Here is a 26,479-nt window from a genome sequence, read left to right on the forward strand (position 1 = left end):
GTAGTGAAGGAAGGCCTTGAATTGACCTTTAACAAAAAGGCATGGTGTGAAATCTAGACTCTATGTGTAAGGAGAAACTTCCAGGAAAGTATCTGGAAGAAATAATGAAGCATATATATGAAGGGGTTTAAACAGAATTTTCATTGGAAGGGTATATGAAAAATCTGGAAAAACTGACATGTCTAAAAGTAAGAGTTTAGGCTACACCACTGAACTATAAGCTGTGTGAGGGGAAGATACGTTTTATAAGCTGAGGTATATCCAGTGTCTATTACAAAACCTGTCACATTGTAAACACTCAGTAAATATTAGTCACTCAGTGAATAAATGGTGAAGTTTCCTATAAAACATCCATATGAAGGAAGAGCACTCAACGCTTAAAAGTGACAGTTCTTGGGGCCGGCCCTGTGGCCAAGTTGTTAAGTTTATGGGCTCTGCTTTGGCGGCCCAGGGTTTCGCTGGTTCGGATCCTGGGCGCGGACACAGCACCGCTCATCAGGACATGATGAGGTGGCATCCCACATGCCACAACTAGAAGGAACCACAACTAAAAATACACAACTATGTACCAGGGGGCTTTGGGAGAAAAAGCAAAAATTAAAAAAAAAAAAAAATAGACTTCCATTTTGCAGAGAATGGTCTCACTTTTTATTAAAAATAATGAAATGTCAAATATGGTTATTCTACAGAGTAAAAATAAGGATGAATGTGGCTAGAGAAAAAAAAAATCACACAACTACATAGTGTTGTATAACGGCCGTGTGCCCCTCTACACTTCTCTGCATCCTGGGGGGCTGACCTGTACTGACTACATCCATCGACTCCCTTTCCCCACTCCATTTTCAGTTGGGTTAAGCCACATGCAAGAGATGGGAGGGAGGCGAGCGAGGCACATTTATTCCCTGGGCTCCCCCCTTGCAGCACCACACTGTATCGTCCCTGTCCTTCAGTCAGAGGTCACAGTGCCTGTCAGGGGCCCTCTCCACTCAGATCTCTCTGTCTCTGGGTTCAGTCCTCAAGTTAGTAAGGGAGCTCTGCTGTTATGAGCCCCACAGTATAGCACTACCCTTTGTAGTTTCTCTATTTACTTGTAAATAGTCCTCTTTTGAGTTTCTTGCCAGAGCCCCAACTGATAAACATGTTGACCCAAAATACTTCCAGGACATGACCAGAGATCCCACAAAAGCACCACTAGGCAACTCTACTACACTTCCCTAATAAATTCACTCTCCCACTCTCCCATGACTATTTCACACCTTTTCTCTCTCTCTCAAACTACCACCAACTCCTCCCCGGTTCTCACTTTGAACTTCCTTTCCTCTAGCCCATCACATGCACTTACTGACTTGTATCTGAACTCACATATTCTGCCTTCTCTGTTTCTACAGAAAAAACTCTAGGCTCCTATCTAAGACCAATCTCTACTTGTCCACATAAAGACACTGTTACCTCTCTCCCTTGTAATTATAAGGGAGATAGCAGACATCTCCCTTATATTACTATTCACTTTACTGGATTAGTCCTATCAGTATACAAACTGATATAATATCTTCCATCTTATAAACAGAAAATTCCCTTCCATGATCTCACTCTAGCTCTTGTCTCCTTTCTCTACTCCTCGTAATAACCAAACTCCTCCAAAGAGTTGTTTAGATCAGTGATGTCCAATAGAAATACAATGTGAGCCACATACGTAATTTAAAACTTTTCAGTAGCTACGTTAAAAAAGCAAATATAGGGGCCAGTCTGGTGGCACAGTGGTTAAGTCCACATGCTCCTCTTTGGCAGCCCTGGGTTTGCAGGTTCAGATTCCAGGCACGGATCTATGCAACACTTATCAAGCCATGCTGTGGCAGGTGTCCCACATATAAAATAGAGGAAGATGGGCACAGATGTTAGCTCAGGGCCAATCCTCCTCAGTAAAAAGAGGAGGATTGGCAGCAGATGTGAGCTCAGGGCTAATCTTCCTCACCAAAAAAATAATAATAATAAAAGTAAATACACATAAGTTAAGTTAATTTATCTAAAGTGTTATTTCAACCTGTAACCAATATAAAATTATTAATGAGATGCTTTACATTCTTTTTTGTACTGTATCTTCAAAATCTGGTATGTATTTTATACTTACAGCACATCTCAGTTCGGAGTAGTCATATGTGGCTATTGGGTACGTTACTGGACAGTGCAGGTCTAGCCTCATTGTCTCTATTCTCACTTTTTTTCACCTTCTATTCTCTCTTGAACCCAACGCAATGATGCTTGCATCCCAACCACTCTATAAAGTAGTTCTCGTCAAGGGTATCAATAGCGTCCACGTTACCAAATCCGATGGTCAGTTCTCAGTCTTCATCTTCTTCAGTCCCTCTCAGAATTTAAATCAGTTGACCATTTCCTCCTTGAAACACTTTGTACTCTTGACTTCCAGGACTCACACTCTTCTGGTTTTCCTTCTACATCAGTCCTTCTCAGTCTCTTTTGCTGGTTCCTCTTCTTGTCAGCCTCTAACTCAGTCCTTGGACCTCTTTCCCATCTACATTCACCACAATCCTACCCTCAAGATAATCTCATCTGTCCCATGGCTTTAAACACACTAACGACTCTCAAATCCACATCTCCAGTCCTAAACTCCAGATACATAATCAATATTCCACTTGGATAGCCACCAGGTCTCTCAAACAATATATCTAGAACTCAATTCTTGATCCCCATCTCACTCCACCCCGTCTTTTCATTTCAGTAAATGGCATGACCATTTACACAGCTGCCCAGATCAAAAACCTTTGTAGACATCCATGGTTCTTTCTTCCCCTCACACTCCAAAACCAACCCCGACCAAATCCCGTATTTTCTATCTCCAATATATACTCAGAATCTCACCAGCTCCAGTGCCGCCACCATGGGCCAGGCAGCTGTCACCTCCCACCCGGATTACTGTAGTAGTCTCCTGACTACCTGCTCCCATCCTTACTTCTCTGCTATCTATTTTCCTTTTAAAACACAGATTAAATTACATCACAGACACTCCAATGGCTCTTCATCACCCTTAGAACACAACTGAAAGTCCCGGTCATGACTTTCAAGGGCCTGCATAACATGGTTCCCAGCTACTCCTCTGACCTCACAGTGCTCACTTCCCTCCAAGGATACCGGCTCACTGCTATTCCCTGAACACATCAAACATGCTCCCACTATAGCAACTTCCTACTTGTTATTCCTTCTACTTTGAAAGCTCTTCCCCAGATCTCCACAAAACTTACTCCCTACTTTCACTAGGTTTTTCTTTGCTCAAACATCACTTCCTCAGAAAGGCCATCCTCTACCTCCCTATTTAATAGGGCACTCATAATTACACTCTGTCCTCTATTTCACTTGTACGCATCTCCAGTACAATAAACCATGATCCATCGAAAGAGGAGAGAGTTCTGTTCCATCACACGTTTGAGCACAACACTGAGTAAAAAAGATACTAAATGTTTTGTAGAAGCATTATATGAATAAATAGTGGAATGCTCACTGGGGTATCTGTGACTTTCTCTGAAGTCCCAAAGTCCTGAAAATGAGGTGGAATTTCTGGAAACAAAGTGAAAACATCAACTTACCTGGGATGTGGCTTTACAAAGTCCAACAGCCATTCCTTCTTCCTTCTTCAATTTTCTCTTTCGGAGAACAAAGTCCTAAAAAGGGTGAGTTAAGAAAGAAAAAATGGCAGACCAGCCCTATGTTGCTGATCTGAGACTCACGAAGATAGAACTATTGCCCCTTTATGGTCCCCACCGCCTCCATACTTGGGCCAGCCCCAGCCCTTTCCAAGACCTGATTTTTCTCAGCTTTTTCGGCTAAAGCTGAAGTTAACCTCTCAAGTCCTGACTGATATTAAGGACACGTAGCCTGAACTCAACACAATCTAAAGTCCATCCTACTGCCAACAAGGCGATTTATGATCTGGCCCCTGGCTGTCCCTTAGACCTCATTTCCTACCCTTCTCCCCCTTGCTCACTCCTCCAAGCACAGATTTCCTTACAATTCCTCAAAGACTGTGTGCACTCCTTCTTCAAGGCTGTTGCCTTTGCTTTTCCTTCTGCCTGGACATGGCTCACACTCTCTCCTCCTTCCTTTCTGTGCCCAGTTGTCACCACATCAGAGGGATTTTCTTGGAAATTCTATCTAAAGAGAATCTCCCTTCCAGTCCCTTTTTCCTTATGCTAATGTATTTTTCTTCTTAGCATTTAACACCATTGGATATGTTACTTTTTTTTCTGTTTACTGTCGTCTTCTGAGTAATAGCGTAAGATCTAACACAGCTAGGATTTGTTCAGTTCACTGGTGTATCTCTAGTGCTAGAATAATGCCAGAACCATTGTAGGTGCTCAAAAAGTTTTTGATAAATAAATCTTACTGTGCCTCCTGTAATATAAATAGTGATGTTACATATGTTGTATACGTCATTACCTTATTTAATCTTCACAGAACTGCAAAGGTCGGTATTATTACCCTCATTTCACTGACAAATGAAATTGAGGTTCAAAACGCTAAAACAACTAACTCAAGTACTAAGAGTCAAACTGCAGTGTGACCCAAAAACTGGTCCTTTTTCAAGAGACCACAATGTCTGACTGGGAAATATTCAACATAACCTGAGGAATCAATGCCATATAATTCTTAGAGAAGCATCCTTAGAGATGGTAGATGCTACCTTTATTACTCCACAGAAATGCAGCCAGAGGCAAACACTGCCAAATTTTAACCAAATCAATAACAAACCGCACAGCCTGAAATATGTTCCTTGTCCTCTCAGAGCCAACATTTCTTCATTCTGAAAACAAGGATAGTTGTGTTTGATCTAGAATTTAGAATACCAGACCCCTTAATTCTGGACTACTCTGCACTAGCCAATTCAGTCTCTGAGAAAGTTACTTCCTTAGTGCAATGCAGCTTTAAAAGCCTCTGCAACCTGAGAGATCAGTGAAGTCTTTTTAGCATCTGGGGGCCCTAAGTAGCATTAGCGTAAAAGAAATGTTTCTTAAATTTCTGTTTGCAAAAAGCTGTGTATCCCTTGGGTAATATTTTCCAAGTTTGAGGTGAGCCAGCAGTCCCTGAAAGCAGGTGATATTAAACACTTGGGCCTTACATAGCCCCCAGGCGCAGGGTGCCTCGCTACTCCTTCACTCCTCGGCTAAGAACCTTGGGCAAGTTAATCCATCGCTCAGAACCTTTCTTTCCTCACTGTCAAGACTGCATGAGTCAACTCCTGGTATAGAGAAGTGCCAGCCTTGGGCCACCTTAGATTCTACACACACATTCGGAGATGAAATGAGAACACTTTCCTTTGCAGACTGAGAAAGAACCAAAAATTTAGCTCACTTGGTACATCAGAAAAAGAGCCACGATCAGCCTCTCTCATCGTCAAACATAGAAGAGTTTTGACAAGGACAAAGCTAAAATCTCAAACTCCACGGCCTAAGGAGAGGAAGACAGGCTTCCAGGTTGGGCTTCCCTCCCCAGAGGTGGCCAATTTGAGGCTGGTCTCACTACAGTGTCTTCAGTCTGCATCCTGTGACTCACGAGGGGACTGAAGGGAGACCCAGGTTAAGTTCCCACGTCCCCAGGGTTCCTAGTCCAAGACCAGGGACAATGCTCTCCAACACTCTCAGAACCCAGGGCTCCCATTTTTCATTCGTACAATCTGGGAAAGATCAAGAGAGTTTACTAATTAAAAGCAAGGACTCAGGAGCCTAACTGCCCAGGTTCAAGACCCGGTTCTGCTTCTTAATAACTGTGTGAACTTGGGCAAGCAGTTTTCACCTTTCTGTGCCTCACAATCACACACTAGGTCTCACATACACGTACAAATTCTCACCCAATCACACACATATACATGGTTGCACAATCACACCCACAATGTCACACACATACACAGTCGCATTAACACAAAGATAGAGGTGATGATACACAATCACTCCAACAGAGAGACAGTCACACACAATCTCACCCACAGTGACATACGACACAAGGTCACACATCTTGTCACAATTACTCCTACAGAATTATACCTGCAAAGACAGGTGTTCATGGGCACACAATCACATCTGCTGTCACACACAAACAGTTATATCCACTGAGACGAGCGGTCAAACATAATCACACACACATTCACACAGCGACACACGCACACACAATGTCACACCCGCAGTCTCTCACAAACCCATACACAATAACACAGTTATACCTGCAGAGACAGTCACACACAAACTCAGTTTCATACCGGAGACAGACGGTCACGGTCGCCTACAATCACACACACGGTGACACACAACATCACATTCTGTCACACCTGCAGCCTCTCACACAGTGATCCATGGTGACACAGCCTCCCCAGGGGCCCGTCTGGTCCCCATCCTCGTCCACGCAGCTCCACCCCAAGCCCGGCCCTGACCCCCTGCTCGCGCGCGCAGCCAGGCCCAACTCACCTCCCGGCGCCACGGGCTCTGGAAACCCGCCCGGCGGCCCGAGCCCCGCGACGTCGCCTCCCAGAATCCCCCACGGGGCGGAGCGGGGCGGGGACTGAGGCGCGAGGGACCCGGGGGTCGGCTGGGGAAACATCCAGCTGCGGGGACCCGGACTCGCTTTGCCTTCCGACTCTGCGAACTACCAGCCCCAGAACGCTTTGCGCCGGAGCCTTCTTTGCTGAACTACATTTCCCAGAGGGCCCAAGGCCCGCCGCTGCTTCGCGCCTGCGCCACAGGCGGCAACCAACCGTAGGTGTGGGTAGCTGGAGAGGTGTGTGCGACCCTGGGCGACCCAGGGCCCTCAGGTGACCTTGGGCGACTGTGTGTGAGGAAACGGTGAAGCTGCGCGCGTCCGTCACTGTGACTGAATGCTCAGGTGTGACGGTGTGTGTGTAACTGTCGCCGCACACTTTTGTGCTTGCGCATCACGGAGAAACGGGTTCTGTCAGCGCAGGAGTGTCTGTATCTTAAGTCACGCCCCTGGATTGTGGGTTGTTGTGTGACACATTGTGGGTCTGTAACGCCGAGAATATGAGAGTGATTGTGGGTGTATGAGAGAGACTGTGGCTGACTTTGGACGTGACTGTTCCTGTAACTTCTTGGCCCAGTGACAGGCGGTGGAGCTTTGTTTGTTCCTGGGCTTGCCTTTATGGTTAGTACGTGGGAGAAGAGTCTGTGTGTGTCTTTGTGTGTTACTGTCTCCAGATCTAGCTGTTCTCCCACCCCCACCCCACCCCACCCCATCCCTCCCATCCCCCACCCCCCACCCCCACCCCACCCCTCACCCCCGGCCGTGGGCGGGGTCAGCGTTATCCTCTTTCATACAACCCTTCTCTAACTGCACCTAATGTGAGGCCGGGCACAGAAGGGAAATCAGATTCCATTTGTAGGAAGACGCTCATTTGCACCAAAGCCGTTTATAATTTTGTAGCCAGTAGCTCTGGGGTTTGTCTTGTTGCTGTTTCCACCTTTTCGCTTTACAACCTTACTTAGGGCTCAGCTTTAAGAAAACTGCCCACAGAAAGGACAAGAACGTGAGCCTTCGAGTGATGTTAAGGAAAACCAGAGCTGGACAGTAGTTGAGGCAGTGAAAAAAATATGTTATTCAGGAACTATTGCGATAGAGGAAAAGAGACTTCAGTATGGAACTGGGCTCAGTTCCAAATACAGCAAGAACAAGTGGGGATTTATGGGCAATGAGCAAGGTGGGGGTGGGGAGGGTGGATGGAAGATTACTAAGAGGAGACATCAAGGGTGGGAGGGGATTTTGGCTGGACTGACCCACAGGATTCTTGCTGAGGGCAGGTCGGGGAGATCAGACATCACTCCTGATGTGTGGGTGGCTGAGGAATTTAATTAGATATTGAGAGTGATCAGATATCAAGAATTCTGTTTAAACCAACCTGATATAATAAAATATATATAATAAAATAATAATTTGGATGATAACTGTGGTTTGGTACTTGACAAATACATCAAACAGCTCTCCCCTGGACTTGATTATCATGCAGTTTGGAAATCATCTGGGATGTTTCATACTAAGGTGCTAGAAATTTAAGATCTTCCATTCTTGACTGGCAAGATATACCTCCAGAGCAACTTTGTATGTGTAGGACTGCCTCTTCACATGTCAGTAATTGATCATCGGAAGACTCTTTGTCCTCTGTTTATTTTTCTTATCTCATACCGCCAAGTCCAACCCTGAGTTTGACCCAGTCATCTCCAGTAGAATAGGGCAGTGGTCCTCGAATGTGCCAACTAAGTAAGTGGTTGCAGCGCTAAAACCAATTGTGGTAGGACTCTGTCTATCAGGGTCTAGCGAAGAAAGCAGAACTACACCGGGAATTTTAAACAGGAGATTTCATTATAGGAAATTGATTACACAGTGTTGAAGGACTGAAAGAGCAGGAAGGGGAGAGATTTGTAACTTCGGGAAGCAGCTAACATCCTAGAGCTTGGAGAACAAAGGGGAAGAGATGGATTTGCTAGGACCTGAGAGCTCTGAAGAGGGCTCTCAGCCTGGCTGTTAACTGGATTTGATAGTCTGGTGCTGGGAAAGCAGAAAGAATCTGCAGGCAAACTATAGCCCTCCTCAGCTGCTAGGGAGAGTGAAAGAACTGGAAAATAGCAAGTGAGTTCCTTCTCCCTTTCTCCCTTCCAATCTCTCTTTAATGCCTCCATTGACAAACTATAACAGGAAGCCAGCTAGCAAGGGAGACTGGGAAATGTCCTTGTCAGGGTCCCAGCCCCAGCATCGCAGAGTAGAGAAAGGCATGCTTGGAGCTGGAACAATGACAGGAAAAGAATCAGCACATGATCCTTCTTAAACTTGCTGGAAAATCATTTGGATAATTTTCCAAGTTTATTTTTTTTCCCCAGAAACTCTTCTCAACCAGGTTACTACTTCCTTATAAAGAAATGTCGATGCAAATAATCCATACTCAATCTATAAATCAAAATTGAGGTGAGTTTATTATGAGCCAGGCTTGAGTACTATAGCCAGGACCAAAGAAGTGGGGTGTACAGAGTGGTTATATGCCATCTTGGAACAAAGTGCATATGTCACATATGACAGGAATATCTCTTTTACTACTGTCACCAGATGCTTAGCTGGCGCAGCAGATCAGGGGTCAGCAGGTCAGTGGTCACAAGAGGAGCGCAACAGATCGGAATTAATCCTTAGTTCTCTGGAAGAGAGGCTTATCCTTAAAGAAATGCCAGTATAGGGGGAAGCTACATCCCTATCTATAAGGGCATCGTTCTTTTCTTTGGGGCATTGTAAATGTTTAAAGTAGATGTACAACATATGCTCAATAGGCCACCTCAGGCCCTTTTGGAAAAACAAGGTCAGGCTGAATTAGTTTTAAACCAAATGAGTTCCTCATATACTCCAGTATATACTATTTGTTTTCATTTATTTATCAAGAATCCTATTAAATGACAAAAAATGGTGCACATTTAGTAACAGTATCTTAATAACAAAGCAGTACATGTTCTGAAATAGATTATGTCTAGTTTAACATGTAGTTATTTGGATGAACTCATGTTTTTACCTATTTTGTTGTAATTTTTATAATAAATATACATTTTCCCAACTTTGTTATTAGGTAGTATAAATATTTCATAGTGAACTACTAATTGCCCCCATGACTTCACAGTTCTCAATATCCTAACAAGTATGAGAATGTATGTGAAAGTGTGTGATTTTTTTGGTAAACTATTATGTACATTAGTTATTTCTTTTTTAAAAAATTGAGGTATCATTGACATATTAGTTTCAGGTGTACAACATAATGACTCCATATTTGCATATATTGCAAAATGATCAGCACAATAAGTGTAGTTAATGTGGGGTGAAGAACCGCCCCACACCGTGGTCTGTGAATTTCAAATCCAGATAAATAAAAAACCCACTGCTAATTTCTGGGGAAGAGAATTTACATTTAATGGATAACTTCTAAGATCCAAGAACTCCATGATTTCCTTTGTAAATGTTATCTCATTTGTTCTTTACAATATTACAAATAAATATTCTTATCCAATTCTATAGTTGGGGGAATTGGGACTCAAAGGTGTGACAGCTTGTAAAAGTTCAGGTGGCTGGTGTGGGACAGGAGCCAACCTTATTTATTTCTCTTTAGCATACACGTCTGTGAGGGTTCACCTTGATACATCTTTTACTAAGCTTGATCTTGATCAGAGCAGTGGTCTTTCAAATGCTTTGCTACATTCCCCTTGAAACAGTTTTGAAAAATAAGGTACTCTCTTTTACATATTTAAGTTGACACCTACAATATTTTCTTCATAAGTTTAAATAATGCAAAGATATAATTTCTAGCACATTTTCAATACCATCATTCACTAAACATACACGAGCAAGCTCTTCTTTAACATTTAGAAATCTGGCACTGTAACTTTTTTTGAAGTCATTTCCCTTCCATTTTCATCACTGAGTTTTATCTTAATGTAACAACTGCTTATCCTTAAAAATCTATTACCTCGTTTTACTTCTCTGCAACAAAAATGAAATTTTAATTTTTTCTCTGTGACCAAAAGACTCTAAGTGTTAAAAAGTTTTCTTCAAGATTTAGTTATTATTGTAATTATTAGTACTCAGTGATCAAAATAACAAATATATTTAACATTTTTAATAATTATTGAACATGCAAAGGGCCACGATTTGGCCCTCCTTTGGCCAAGCCCTTTCCTTCCTGGTGAGAAGTCCATATGCAAAGAGACATGTCCGTCCAGAGCTCACAGCCTTTAGACCATGCTCTGGGCATGTGGGTCCCCAGAATTCCCCACTCAAGTGGTTTCAAGCCTGCTTCCCAAGATCGTACCTCTTGTGTGTCCGCAGCTCCTTCCCTTGATCTGTCCTCTGAACAGTGAATGTGTTGCCTATGTGCACAAGGTAGCCAAGTGGAAGCTATTTTGGACAGAGCTTAGACATGCAAGCTGGAGTGTCCATATGTGTCAACGTGAGGCCCCTTAAGGTGTGGGACAAAGATGGGAGTGGGGAAAGAAGGGGTCTGGCTGGGGACATCCCCCTGTACTGTTGACCCAGGAGTCTAGATGTCAGTGGCAGGTTTGCTTGTGTACAATCTATTTTGGAGCTTACTGGTCGTAAGATATGATGGTGGTTTGAATTAGGGTAGTAAATGATAGAGGCAATGAGAAATGTCAAATTGGGATACAATTTGAGTAGAACTAACAGGAGTGGCTGATGCTTGGATGTGAATATTGAAGGAAAGAAAGATATTAAATGTAATGCCTAAATTTTTGTCTTGAACATCTGGATGAATGGTGGTATCATTTACTAAGATAGAAAATAGTGAGTATGTAGCAGGTATATAGGATGGGGGTTGAGGGTGGTCATGTTAAGTATGAGATGCTTGTTGGATATCAAAGAGGTGATACCAAGTAGGCATTTGGATATATGTGGAGCTCAGTGGAAAGGTTGGTACTAGAGTAAGAATTTGGGAATTTCAATTAAGATGCTTTTAGCTGGAAATTAATAATGCCCAGCTGGAAGTAGCTTTTACAATAAAGGCATTTATTTCTCCACTTGGTAAGAAGTTCAGTTGGTTTAGCAGCTGAACAATTCTATCAAATGCATTTTATATCATTTATTTTCATAGTGGATACATTTTATCAACTGCAATTGGTTGGTTAATTGCAAAAGTTTGGTTTTAATGGGAAATCATGAAAAATGATACACACTAAAAACATTTAAGTTTTATCCTAAAATATTTAAATGCATACTCATTTACCTATATTTGGATGTTGTATTACAAGGAATCTATATGAGTGTCTTCTTCTCTCAAGAGCCATCCAGCTTTTGTTTGACCTAAGTTTCATTGCTGCCGCTGCACATTGGCTGAGAGAACCTAATTCTTGTGGTATCTAATTACTGCTGGCTTTGGCATGTCAGCCCACAGCTGGACATCATTCTGAGGCCTTGAGTTCACATCCAGAAGAGGGAGGGATTTGGAAAGGGAAGGGAGTAAAAGTGATGGAGGGAGTTATACTTCTCTGAGTGAACTATTTTGTGTAGTTTTGACTTTTAGAAATGTTAGTGTTTCACATACTAAAAAAGTAGATAAATAAAATTAACAAGTGCATTAGTTTTCTATTGCTATGGAACAAATTACCACAAACCCATGTATTATCTCACTGTTTCTGTGGGTCAGGAATCTCGGCACGGCTTAGCTGAGTCCTCTGCTCAGGGTCTTACAAGGTTGAAATCAAGGTGTTAGCTGGGCTGTATTCTCATCTGGAGGCTTGACTAGGAAAGGATTAGCTCCCAAGCTACTTCAGGTAGTTGGCAGAAATCATTTCTTTGTGGCTATAGAATTCATGGCAGTTTGTTTCTTCAAAGCCAGCAATGAAGAGAGAAAATCTTTGCTGCCCAGAGTCTCTGACTTCAGGGAAGGTCTAGGCCCTATTTTAAAGGGCTCACCTGATTAGGTCAGACCCACCAAAGCTAATTTCTCTTTCCATTAACTCAAAGTCAACTGATTAGAAACCTTAATTACATTTGCAAAATCCCTTTACCTTTGCCATACAATTTAATGTAAAAACAATAGTGATATCCCATAACCTTGGCCATATTCTGTTGGTTAGGAGCAACTCACAGGTCCCAGCCACAATCAAGGGCAGGGGATTACTCAATAGCGTGGTTACTAGGAGTGAAAATCATGGTAGACAGCCTAAGAAGTATTCACCACAGCAAGGATGGAGGGAAACCCCCAAATTAAATACAAACAGAAAGAAGTCTAATTCTTTTTCAAATGGATAACATAATCACACTGAAGTGGGGGAAAAGAACTAACCCCAAGTAACTCTTGAATACAGTAATTTGTCTGTCTTCAGTGAAGACAAAAAGATCTACAAAAATAATGACCTCCAGTGAGTAGGTTTGCTTATCACAGTGGTATGCATTAGCAATTCTGAAACTACTTAATATGTATTCTAAGAATGAACAAATAAGTAAATATACCATGGATAATGGGAACAGGTTTCTCATTGTCAGAAAAGGGAGTTACAGATGTGGAAAGAAGGAAGGTTAGAATGAACCCTGTGATGTTGGATTGGAATTGGAGGTATCCACATGAACTGATATTCTTTGCAGACAGATAAACAGATAGATATGTGTATGTATACACACACATGTAAATTTTCTAGCTCTGCTAGCAGACAGAGCCTAAGAGCAATGAGTACACTTATCACCTAGGTCTTGGTTTCTAAATATCATTCTCCACTAAAAGCAACCATGGTTTTATGGAGAACTGGCTAATTCCAAGACTGGTGCTAGGAAAGGACAAGATGAGCCTCTGATATCTTGCTTTGTCAGACATTAAGGTGATGCTCAAAGAATCATGGGACATATCAAAAAGACAGGGGCCAACTTGAAGGGACTCTTACTGGCCAAATCTAGGAAACTTTCAGTTAAAATTTATAAAAAGGATATATAGTACTCGTATCCCACAGTCACTCAATTCACCACTCAGAGGCAACCTACCAACCAGGATTTCATCAAAGAAACCAGAATTCTTGATTTCTCCTTCTCTCTTCCACCTTCCAAATTTTGTGCAAGGTGCCTCTCTGACACTCTGCCTGGGAGCTATTTGGAAAAGAGGACTCTGAGAAATGTGGTTCACAGCTTCTCCTCTGGAGAGCATAATATGGGGTAGCAGTGATGGCAAATTGTCAGCAGACAATCCAGCTCACCAAAAATGTTACCTGTTTCTTGAGTTTCCTTCCAAAGCCATGTATATACACACTTACATATTTATTCAAATATGTACCTATATTCTTTTTCTCTTAATGGCAGCATCAGATAACATATATTCTACCTTGATTTCTTCACTTACTATTATGTAAATGAATGTTTCACCTCTATAAATAGAGTTGACATCATTCTTTTTAATGGCTGAATATTACACCATTGAATGGTTATACCATAATTTACCTTACTAATTCCCTATTAATGGAAATTTAAGTTGTTCTCAACTTTTTGCTAATACAAACAATGATGCAATGAAGACCCTTGTTCATACATCGTTTCAACTTGTGCAAATATATCTTTAGGATAAATTTCCAAAAGGGAAACTGCTGGGCCATATGTAATGTTCATTTGAAATGTTTATAGATATTATTGAATTGATTCCTTTAAGGCTGTAACAATTTATACTCTCACTAGCAAAATATAAGATATTTGTATCCTCGTACCTTTACAGAGTGTTTTGAACATGATATACCTTTGCGTTTTGTTCAAGTCTTCTTTTCTGTCTCAGTATCTTTTAAATATTTTTTTCATATGAATCGTGCTCATGTCTTACAAATTTATTCCTGAGGTTTGTGTTTTGTTTTTATTTCTGGCTTTTTAAATTGTCTTTTGCTTTTATTCCAAGTAGCAACAAAAAACGAGGAGAGTACTAAAAATGAGTTAAGAAAGATAATGGGTAGGCCAGACCATGTAAGACCCCATAGGTCATAATAAGGAATTTGGTTTTTACTCTAAATGAGATGAGAAGTCACTGGAGGATTTTGGACAAAGGATTAGATCATATGACATGTTTTAGGAGGATCACTCTGGCTGCTGTGCTAAGAACATGCTGACATGGGGCAAAGGAAGGAGCATGGACACCAGTTAGAAGGCTATTGCAATAATCCAAGCAAGAGTTGAGGGTATTCAAGACTAGGGTGTTGGTAGTTGGTATGGTGAAATGTGGTCAAATTCTGGATATATTTTAGAGGGTAGAGATGTTAGGATTTTCTGATGAACCAGATATGGGGTGAGAGAGAAGGGAGGAGTCAAGATTTTGGCTTCAGCAACTGGAAAAAATGAATTTGTCATTTACTGACATGGGGAGGACTGTTGGAGAAGGTTTGGAGTTAATAACACAAATGTAGATTTCAACATTTTAACTTAGCAATCCATGTAGAGGATTGGCTATATCAATTCTAAAATTCAGGTGAGAGGTCTGAACTGGAGTTTTAAATGTGGGAGTTTTCAGCATATAGATATTATTTAACATTGGCCAAATGAACCAACAATTGAGTGAGCTTAAAAAGAAAAAAGAAGATGCTCCTAGACAGTATACTGAGTCACCCTGACATGAAAAATTCACAGAGATGAGGGAGACTAGCAAATGAGGCTGAGGAAGAATAACCAGAGAGGTAGGATGAAGACCAGGTGAGTACACTGTTCTAAAACCCACGTGGGAAAGTCAATCCAAGGAGGAGAGTGATTGACATCAAATGACATTGATGGATCATGTAAGATGAGGACTGAGAATTGTCTGTTGGATTTAGAAACATGGAGGTCATGTGTGACCTCAAAAGCAGTTTTAGAAGCTTGATGAGGCCAAAACCTGGTTAGAGTGGGTTTGAGACATAATGGAAGAGATTGGAGGCAAGTGAATATAGATAACTTTTTCAAGAAATTTTGTTGGAAAGAGCCAGAAAGAAATAGGGCAGTGGTTGAAATGAGAACTATGGTAAAAAGGGGCTTTAAGAAAAGAGAGAATTAGTACCATCCTTGTATTCTAAGCCAGTTGAACAGAAATTTAATGATCAGTATTATTCATTGTGTCCATCTTTTCTAGGTACTGTTTGCCACTTTAATTCATATACACAAGTCTACTTTTTTTTTTTTTTTTGGTGAGGAAGATTGGCCTTGAGCTAACATCTGTTGCCAATCTTCCTCCCTTTGCCCAAGGAAAACCATCCCCCAGCCAACATCTGTGCCAATCTTCCTCCATTTCATATTTGGGATGCTGCCACAGCATGGCTTGATGAACAGTGTGCAGGTCCGTGCCTGGGATCCAAACCCACAAATCCTGGGCTGCCGAAGCAGAGCACATAGTCCCAACCACTACAGCACCAGGCGAGCCCCTACAAGTCTACTTTTGTACCTAGAATGTTTACATGGCTGGTATCTTGAAATACTTTTTTTCATTTCCATTATTTTGGGTGTCTCCTTTGGGACTTCAGTTATGCCTATGTTGGATCTCATTTGTGTAATTTTCATAGCTATGATTTTCTGTTTAATCCATTAAATCTTTCCTCATTTCCGTTTAATTTTGCTTGATTTTCTTGAACACAATTTCCATGCCCCTTACTGTACTTCTGATTTTATGAAGTCCCTTTTTCTCTGTTTCCTCATTTCTATTTTTCCTTTCTACTTTGACCCTAAGCTCTGTCCATTCACCTTTCCTATCTCACTGCTGTCCGGTCATGTTATCTATGAGATCTTGTATCTCTGCTTTTAACTCTTGTTCTGTGGGGAAACATGCTGTATTTTTTAAATTCCTGGAGCCATGTCTTGGCATAATTTTCATCTTCTCAGCGTCAAAATTGTTCTGATGCAAATGGTTTCTTTCTAGCCATCTGTTCCTGCTGTCCCTTTTCTCCTCTCTTTTCTTATAGTATCTTAGTGGTGGTACTATGTTGTTTCCTTTTTCTGATTACTCGTCTTTGAATGAAGTGAGTTTTTACTGGATCAGCTCTTTGAATGAGGTCTGTGTGGCATGAGTCCACGTCTGTGTTTCAGATGAGCAGGAATTTTTATGAGGGTAAGTGTATGAGAGAAGAGGGAGAGGGGAGAAAGATTAGAGAGTGACCACCTTCACCTTTGTGGCATCTGGCAAAGGACTGAGCACAGGGGAGGCCACTCCCTCCGCAGGTGAGATACGCCTGAAAGCCCAGGTGTGTGTCCATGCTGTAGCAAGGAGGTCTGGTCGGCTGTGTCAAGCTTCTGGGATTCTGCTTCCATGAGCCAGGGCACAGTGGGTGTCTGGGTGTGGAGGATCACAGGCTGGGGGCCTGTGGGAATCTCTATATCCAGAAATGCCCAGGAGTGACCAGCAGTTACCACTCTAATGGTATATAGCCTGAGGCCAAGAGGGCAGTTTCTTGCATCAGAAGGCCTGTGGGAACTTATGGCCATCATGGGTGGTCCAGAGACTTTAGAAGGCATGAGAAGAGGCTGCGAAGTCTTCTGCAGTGAAGGCATCTCTGGGGGGCACTAACAAAGTGCCTGCTGAATTGCAATTTCAATAGACTTTAGACCCTGTTGGAGGGAGCCACATTCAAGTTAGGATCATTTGCAAGTAACAGCATAAAGATTGGCCAACTGGTTCATTTAAGCAGATGTTAAAGTTAGTTCAGCACCTATGACGAAGAGGTAGAAAAGCCAGTCATCACCCTTTGTCTTTTCGAGGTATAAACTCTTTAACCAAAGTTTGGATTTCCAATTGGTTCAAATTCTAAACCTCTGTTTCAGTTTTTGTTTCCTCCCCTGTATTTGAGTTTCTTCCTTTCTTCCTCTCCTTCTGTTTCTCCTTCCTTCTCCCCTTTCTTCCTTCCCTTCCCTCCTTCTTTCCTTTATTATTTTTTCTTTTTCTTAGTGAATACTGGATATACTTCAGGGAGGTCCTCTCTAGCTTGCTCATCTTCTTTTATGAGTGTGATCTCAGCATGCCACATAATAACTGCTCTTTTCCACATAAGTGACCATGATGGGCCCATATATTGTATGTATAGGGTATCAGTCTTCCCCCTGAGCACCATATAGAGTGGGAACCAATGCCTGGGTGAGACACACAAACAACAATCACAGGGTAAGTGTCATTCCCCTACCCAATGTCGGTCATGGCTTATGCTAGAATGCAGACACATGACCCAGAGACACAGATAGATCTGTGCTGAGACATACTACCCAAGGCCACTTTAAAGATGACCTCAATCTCATACTCTTGTTCCTAAATGCTAATAATCCAAACTTCGAACTTAAGTCAGTTAAATCTATAGCAGAGGCTCAGTATAACTCAGCAAATGTAGTAAAAAGCAGCACGGAGCAAGCAGTATACTAGCCAGCAGGCAGGAGTTCAAAGTGTGTGCTTGCCAGCAGATAGCAGTGCCAGGTAGCAAGCCAAAGTAAGAGAAGAAAGACCCCTGCTGATGGTCATTAGAAATTTTCGTCATCATGAAGAAGGGAGATGGACACCCACCCAATATTTATTCTGGATATTGAGATTGATGACAATACACACAAAGAGGGTATAAAAAAGCTCATTATTCACATAATAAGGCTTACTATGGAGAGCAGGATGGAAGCAGGTCCTAAGATGCTCGCAGACAGCAAGGACAGGGGACTGGCTTGGGGTAGGGGGTGAGGTTGAACTAGGGTTCCCGCACATGGTTTGTACTTCTCACCGGAGTTGAAGGAGGGAGCATCCAGGCTTTCTTATCAGCATGCCTAAATGTTGGGCCGAAGGGGAAGAGGGACTCATTAAGCTTAAAAGTTGTCAGCAGTTAAATATAGAAAATGGACCAGTCTCTTCACTACAGGTAGACGTATACATCGATGAAACAGAACTCAGAGTCCAGAAATAAATCTTTATATTTATAGTTAATTTATTTTCAACAAAGGTGCCAAGGCAATTCTTTGGGGGAAACGGTAGTCTTTTCAACAAATGGTGCTGGGATAATTGGATATCCATATGCAAAAGGATGGACTTAGACCCTTATCTCACACACACATAAAACTCAATGTACATTAACTAAAAATGGATCATAGACTAAAATGAAAGAGTTAAAATAATAAAGCGTTTAGAAGAAAATATATAGGACAATATCCTTGAGATCTTGAGTTAGGCAATATTTCCCAGATGCTACACCAAAAGCACAGTCCACAAATGAAAAGTTGGGCATTACAAAATTATAGACTTTTATGTGTCCAAAGACCCCACTAAAAAATGAAAAGACAAGCAACTCACAGGGAGAAAATATTTGCAAAACACGTATCTGATAAAGGATTTATATCCAGAATTTATAAAGAACTCTTTCAACTCTTTCAATAAGAAGACCAACATCTCAATTTAAAAAACGGTCAATGGATAATGAACAGATTTTCCCAAAGAATATATACCAATTGTTCTTAAATACACGAAAAGATACTCAATGTCATTAGTCACTAGGGAAATGCAAATTAAAACCTCAGCAAGATACCATTTCCTACCCAAATGGTGGGTATGAAATGAGACAGAATAATAAATGAGACAGAAAATAACAAATGTTGGCAAGAATCTGGATAAATGAGAACCCTCATAGATGGGAATGTAAAATCACGAAGCCACTTTGGAAAACAGTTAAACGGTTATACATCAATAAACATAAAATTAACGTATAACCCATCAACTCCACTCCCAAGGAAATGAAAAGACATCCCTACAGAGACTTGCACATGAATGTTGCCTGGGGCTCGGGATGGGAATGGGGATTAACTATAAACGGGCATGAAGGATTTTACTGGACTGAGGAAAATGTTCTAAAATTGATTTACAGTGATGGTTGCATCATTTGTAAATTTAGTACAAATCACTGAATTGTACACTTGAAATGGATGATTTTTACACTATGTAAAAGTATACAATAAAATCTCTTTGTCTCTACGTCCCCATATTTGTGTGTCTCTTTACCCCATTGTTCTTCTTGGTTCCCTCATGGCTCTCACCCCTTTGTTCACTCTGTGTTCCTCTCTCAGTGTGTCCCTATGACTGTCCTTTTATCTCTATCCCTCTATATCTCTGTCTTTATTCACTGTCTCCTTCCCTTTCTGTCCCACTCTCCCTCTGTCACCTTCTATGTCTCTGTCTTCCTCCCTCTGTGTTCCCCCTGTTTACACCTCTCTCTGCTCCCTTCTCCCTCTCACTAGATCCCTGTTTCTCTGTTAGTCCCTCTGTGAATCCCTGGTTGTCCTCTGTCCCTTGCTCACTCTCTGTCCCTCTCCCTGGGTGTTTGCTTTTATGTCTTTGATGATGTGTGTGTCACTCATATAACCTCTTGTCTTGCCCTCTTTATATCGTTTTTTTCCCTCCCTGCTTCTCTGCCTCATTTCTCAGTATTAACTGAGGCCTGTTAAGTCCTCTGTGATGTCAACTAAAACTTGTTTCAACAAAATGTCTTCAATTCTGCCTTAAGAAAAGTTTCAGTCTTAATTTATATTAATGAAGAATTTGAGGGGCCAGCTTCGTGGCCCAGTAGTTAAGTTCGGTGCACTCCACTTCGGCGGCCCAGGTTCGGTTCCCCAGGCACAGATCTAGACCATTTTTCAGCAGCCATGCTGTGGCGGCAACCCACAGACAAAATAGAGGAAGATTGACACAGGTGTTAGCTCAGGGTGAATCTTCCTCAGGAAAAAAAAAAAAAGAATTTGATTTGGAGGGGCTATTCTTCCTCAAAAAATTACATATTTAACATTGTCTTAATTATTGTATTCCAAGCTCTATGATGGCTGAAGTTGTATTATTTAAGAAAATATACAAAGCACTCTATAAACCTGACTTTCTGATACTTACTTATATTGTAAGTTTCACCTCACCTAAATCAAGGAAAATAAAATCCTATTCAATAACTCAATGTAACCAACGATGAGTGAAGACACAAAGTATCAGAGAGCTCACTTGGGATGCTATACTATTTTGTCTGTTCAGCTATCTATCCCAATAAGGTAGGAAGGGCAAGGGGAACTGGGTAGGAAAGATTCACCCATTAATTGCAAAAGAGCAATGCAATGGATAAAGGATAATATTTTAAACAGATTATGTGGGAACAACTGGATAGTCAAATGAAAGGAAAATATTCAACCCCTACATCACACCACTCACAAAAATTAATTTGAGATACTTAACATATCCAGAAGAGTGGAGTCACTTGACAGAACTTTGTAAGCAAATGAAAACGTACGGCTTTCATTTATATGAGTATATACATACTAGACACAACATTACAAGAGTTTTTAGGATCTCTCTGGTTTAAATTAAATTCCACAATTCTGCCATTTAGTTTGCTGCTTTTTTTTTTCTTTAAAGATTGGCACCTGAGCTAACATCTGTTGCCAACCTTCTTTTCTTTTTCTTCTTATTCTCCCAGAAGCCCCCCAGTACATAGTTGTATATTCTAGTTGTAGGTCCTTCTGGTTGTGCTATGTGGGACGCCACCTCAGCATGGCCTGATGAGTGGTGCCATGTCCGTGCCCAGGATCCGAACTGACAAAACCCTGGGCTGCCAAAGTGGAGTGTGTGAGCTTAACCACTTGGCCTTGGGGCGGGCTCCTAGTATACTTCTTCTGATCCAGACTTGTTTTCTCTAAAAGTTCTAAGACTGAGTGTAAATATTCAATATCATTGGATCACAAAATACCATATCCATCCAGAGAGAAGAGTGATCATGTTATTTACCTATGCCATCACAGTCTACTTTTATTTCTTCCACACATTTGCTTTATATTCCTAAACTCCTTATACTCTAGAATCAAGCTCTCAAGGCCTGGCATATTTTTTTCATCATCCTTTTGGTTTGTAATATTTAATCTCACAGTTCTACAGTCTTTCTTGTTCTGACAATTTCATTTAAGAATATTGATGCAATAACTCATTCAGATTAATCTTGTTCAAGTTTAGAGGTCCAATCTTGAAATAATTAATTGACTTACATTTGTACCATGTGTTGTGCTTAAATATTCAATGCACAAACTTCCAAAGAGGTGGATGAAGATGAATTTCAGGAGGATGGGTAGAGGGAATAAAATGAAAGAAACGTAGGATGTACACTGATGATTGGATGTAAGGTGTGAAGGAAAGGCATGAGTCAGTGGGGTTTCCCATGTGTCTTCCCACACAATCAGGTGGATAATGATGCCAGTTGAGATAACTCTGGAGAATGATTAGATTAAGGAGAGAAGATTTGTTCCGTCTTGGACTTGTTGAGTTTGAGATCTCAAGTATGCAGTGAGATATATAGGTCTGAAATTCAGGAGGGAGGCCTGAATTGGAAATATAGGTTATATTAGCAATTCTAATTCTTATTGATAATAGAATATGTGGAGGGATTATATTTTGCTATATGAACACATACTTTTTTCCTCCAAATTCCCTTTTACCCTGTAATCCACCCCCATTCAGGCAAAAAGACTCGATCACAAGTCATTTGTTGCATCAAGAGGACTGATATCACTTAACTAAAGAAGTGAGTTTTGGATAATTCCTCACTTAATTAACAAGGCCATTTTATCACTGACCCAGCTTATGATGAGCTTTATCAATAAATCTATTTTTTGTGTGTATCTTCCTTGCTTTGTTATGTGTCCTTAAATTTTAACAATTTGCTTCTGAATTTCATTTTCTCTAAAGTACAAATTTTCTACAACTTTGTTAATATTAAAGGCTCAAAACATCCTTTGATATGCATTAAGATTTGACAACTGACTGAATAACCTGTTGCAGTTGGTCCACTGTAAGGTTTCCTTGCCATGTGAGTTAACTGTTGTTCAATGAACTTTTAGTATTTTCAAAATGCTATTACATACTTATTAGGTTTGGAAGTTTTCTCCCATAAATCCAAGAATCTTTTGATTGTTTATTTGGTTTAATTTTTATTTAACAGCTATACCACAATCATTGGTTTAGTAAAGTTTCTCTTTAGTATGATTGTTTTTTAAATGAGAATTAGGAATTGCGTATTTGCTAAGGAACCTCCTGTATTTATTCCATTTTAAAATTTTCTCTTCAATATGAATTCTAGGATATTGAGTAAGGATTGGACTATCTAAAATAGCTGTTCCTCTTACAATATATTTGTAAGGTTTACTTCTGGTATGATTTTCCCGTGTTTGTTATATCATCAGTATTGCTGAAAGGCTATGAAAATTTCATCACATATTTCATGTTTCCTATGATATGAATGCTTCATTTTAAATCAGGCCTAATGATTGGCTAAAAGCTTTCTTAAATTCATTACATTTGTAAAGCATCTGTTTTAATATAATGTTTATGTTTATAAAGTATATGTTAGACAATTTTTAATATTCTTTATATACAGAAATACAAATGATCATAAGAGACTACTGTCAACAATTACATGGCAACAAATTGGACAACCTAGAAGAAATGAATGAATTCTTAGAAATGTACAACTACCAACACTGAATTGTGAAGAAATAGAATATCTGAACAGACCAATAATGACTAAGGAGATTGAAGCAGTAACCAACAACCTCCCATCACAGAAAAGCCCAGGACCAGATGGTTTCAGTGGCGAATCTACCAAATATTTGAAGAATTAACACCAATCCTTTTCAAACTATTCCAAAACACTAAAGAGACAGGGAACACTTCCAAACTCATTTTACAAGGCCAGCATTAATCTGACACCAAAGCCAGATAAAGACATTACAAGAAAAGAAAACTATAGACCAATATCCCTGATGAATATAGATGCAAAAATTCTTAGAAAAATATTAGCAAAGTAAATTCAACAACACATTAAAAGGATTATACACCATGACCAAGTGGGATTTATTCCTGGGATGCAAAGATGGTTCAAGATATGCAAATAAAGACATATGATACACCACATTAATAGAATGAAAGATAAAAATCATATTGTCATCTCAATAGACACAGAAAAAGCATTTGGCAAAATACAGCATCCTTCCATGATAAAAACTCTCAACAGATTGGGTATAGGAAGAACATACCTCAACATAATAAAGGCCATTTATGACAAACTCTCAACTCAATGGTGAAAGATTGGAAGCTTTTCTTCTAAGATCAGGAACAAGACAAGGGTGCCCACTCTCACCACTCTTATTCAACACAGTACTGGAAGTCCTAACTAGAGCAATTAGGAAAGACAAAGAAATAAAAGGGATACAAACCAGAAAGAAAGAAGTAAAATTGTCATTATTTATAGATTATATAACTTTATATATAGAAAATCTTAAAGATTCAACCAAAAAACTGTTTTAACTAATCAATGAATTCAATAAAGTTGCAGGATATAAAATCAACATACAGAAATTCATGGCATTTCTATACACTAACAAAGAAACATCTGAAAAAGAAATTAAGAAAACTATCCCATTCACAATAGCATCAAAAACAATTAAAATACTTAAGAATAAATTTCCAAGGAAGTGAAAGATCTGTGCACAAAAACTACAAGGCTTTGATGAAAGAAATTGAAGACACAAACTAATGGAAAGTTATCCTATGTTTATGGATCAGAAGATTAATATTCTTAAGATGTCCCCACTACCCAAAGCCATCTATAGATTCAATGCAATCTCTATCAAAATTCCAATGGTATTTTTCAGAGAAATAGAAAAAACAATGTTAAAATGTGTATAGAACTACAAAAGACTCAGATTGGCCAAAGCAATCCTGAGAAAGAAGAATAAAGCCAGAGGCATCATACCTCCTGATTTCAAACTATACTACAAAGCTATAAAAATTAAAAGAGTATGGTACTGGCATAAAAATAGACACATAGACCAATGGAAGAGAATCAAGAGCCCAGAAATAAACCCCACATATATGGTCAACTATATTTGACGAGGGAGTCAAGAGCACTCAATGGGAAGAGGATAGCTCTTCAACAAATGGTTGTTAGGAAAATTGGAGAAACATATGCAGAAAAATGAAATTGGACCCCTGTCTTACACCACTCACAGAAATTAACTCAAAATGGATTAAAGACTTAAACATAAGACCTGAAGCCATAAAACTCCTAGAAGAAAACATAGGGAAGAAGCTCCTTGACATTGGCAAAGAATTTTTGGATATGACACCAAAAGCATAAGCAACAAAAGGAAAAATCAACAACTCAGACTACATCAAACTAAACAGCTTCTGCACAGCAAAAACAAACAAACAAGCAAACACAATCAATAAAATGAAAAGGCAACCTATGGAATGGAAGAATACATTTGCAAACCATATATTGGATAAGGGGTTAGGATCCAAAATAAAGAGCTCATACAACTCAATAACAAAAAAATCTGATTTTAAAATGGGTAGAGGAACATTTTTCCACTTTGGACATTTTCCAAAGAAGGTATACAAAGGACCAAAGGGTGCATGAAAAACATGCTTAACATCACTAATCATCAGGGAAATGAAAATCAAAACCACAATGAGATATCACCTCAATGGATATCGTTAGAAGACAAATGATAACAAGGCAAGGATGTGGAGAAAAGGGAACTCTTGTGCCCTGTTAATGGGACTGTACTTTGGTTTAGTCACTATGGAAAACAGTATGGAAGTTCCTAAAAATTAAAAAATAGAACTACCATATGGTCCACCAATCCCACTTCTGGGTGTATATCCAAAGGAAATGAAAACAATAATTTTAAGAGATATATGCACTCTCATGTTTATTGCAGCATTATTCACAACAGCCAAGATATGGAAACAACCTGTGTCCATCAATGGATGAATGGATAAAGAAGATGCGAGATATAGACATACATATATATGGAGGATATCCACTTGCAACAACATGGATGACTCTTGAAGGCATCATTCTAAGTGAGATAAGTCAGACTGAGAAAGACAAATACAGCCACGCCTTGTTTTATTGTGCTTTGTAGATATTGTGCTTTTCACAAGACCCTCCACCAGCAAAAAGATTACAACTCGCTGAAGGCTCAGGTGATGGTTAGCATTTTTCAGCAATAAAGCATTTTTTAATTAAGGTATGTACATTGTTTTTTTAGACATAATGCTATTGCACACTTAACAGAATACAGTATAGTGTAAACAAAAGTTTTATATGCACTGGGAAACCAAAAAATTCATGTGACTCGCTTCATTGCGATATTTTCTTTATTGTAGCGGTCTGGAACCAAACGCACAATATTTCCGAGGTATGCCTGTACAGCATGATATCACTTATATGTGGAATCTACAGAAGCTGAACGCATAGAAACAGACTAGAATGGTGGTTACTGGGGGCTGGGGGAACCGGGGAGATGTTGTTTAAGGGTACAAACTTGCAACTAGTAGATAAGGAAGTCCTGGAGATCTAATGTGCAGCACAGAGATTACAGTCAACAATACTGTATTATATACACGAAAGCTGCTAAGAGACTAGATCTTAACTGTTCTCGCCACAAAAAAGAAATGATAATTATGTGCTGTATTAGAGGTGTTAACGCTATGGTGGTAATCGTACTGCAATAAATAAATGTATCAAATTAACACATTGTACACCTTAAACTCACACAGTGTTATATGTCAATTATATCTCAATAAAAAAATTAAAAATCATAGAGATTATTTTGCACATCTCTATGCAAATAAATGTGAAAATAGGGTAAAGTGGATATCTTTTAAAGGAAAATAGTATATCAAATTGACCCCAGTTAAGTTAAAAAGTTTAAGAAAATCAATTTCCACAGATGAAACATAAGAAATTATCAAGGAACTTTCCCTCCAAAATACACGAGACCCAGATGTTTTCACCAGGGATTTATACTAAACATTCAGAGAACAGATAGTCTCAGTGCTATATAAATTCTTTCAAAAAAAATTAAAGACAATCTTCCAAATTCTTTTTATGAAGCCAATACAATATTGATATCCAAACCAATAATGATTGCACGCACAAAAATAAAATTACCT

At 39.9% G+C, this 26,479-nt stretch overlaps 1 protein-coding gene and 1 long non-coding RNA gene across 9 annotated transcripts in view; one reads left to right on the top strand and one right to left on the bottom strand.

The window, feature by feature from the left end:
- Positions 1-26,479, bottom strand: part of ZNF527 (zinc finger protein 527) — a 48,518-nt gene that overhangs the window by 16,244 nt on the left and 5,795 nt on the right. For 2 of the 7 annotated variants that reach the window (XM_070557548.1, XM_070557544.1), the window contains exon 2: positions 3,600-3,674. Coding sequence is in view for 4 of the 7 variants with exons in the window: in XM_070557544.1 (XP_070413645.1) it covers positions 3,600-3,632 (33 nt within the window). In the remaining 3 variants the exon portion in view is untranslated. The other 5 variants (XM_008522515.2, XM_070557547.1, XM_070557546.1 and 2 more) reach the window with 5 other exon arrangements.
- LOC139073482 (uncharacterized) lies at positions 6,547-26,127 on the top strand. Of its 2 annotated transcripts, none has more exons than XR_011522260.1 (2): positions 6,547-6,755; positions 22,893-25,554. It is a non-coding gene; the product is annotated as an uncharacterized lncRNA (long non-coding RNA). The 2 variants fall into 2 exon arrangements; XR_011522261.1 differs by lacking the exon at positions 6,547-6,755 and adding an exon at positions 7,020-7,158 and having other exon boundaries at positions 22,893-26,127.

The sequence above is a fragment of the Equus przewalskii genome, chromosome 9 (genome assembly GCF_037783145.1).
Source record: "Equus przewalskii isolate Varuska chromosome 9, EquPr2, whole genome shotgun sequence".
Lineage (NCBI taxonomy): Eukaryota > Metazoa > Chordata > Mammalia > Perissodactyla > Equidae > Equus > Equus przewalskii.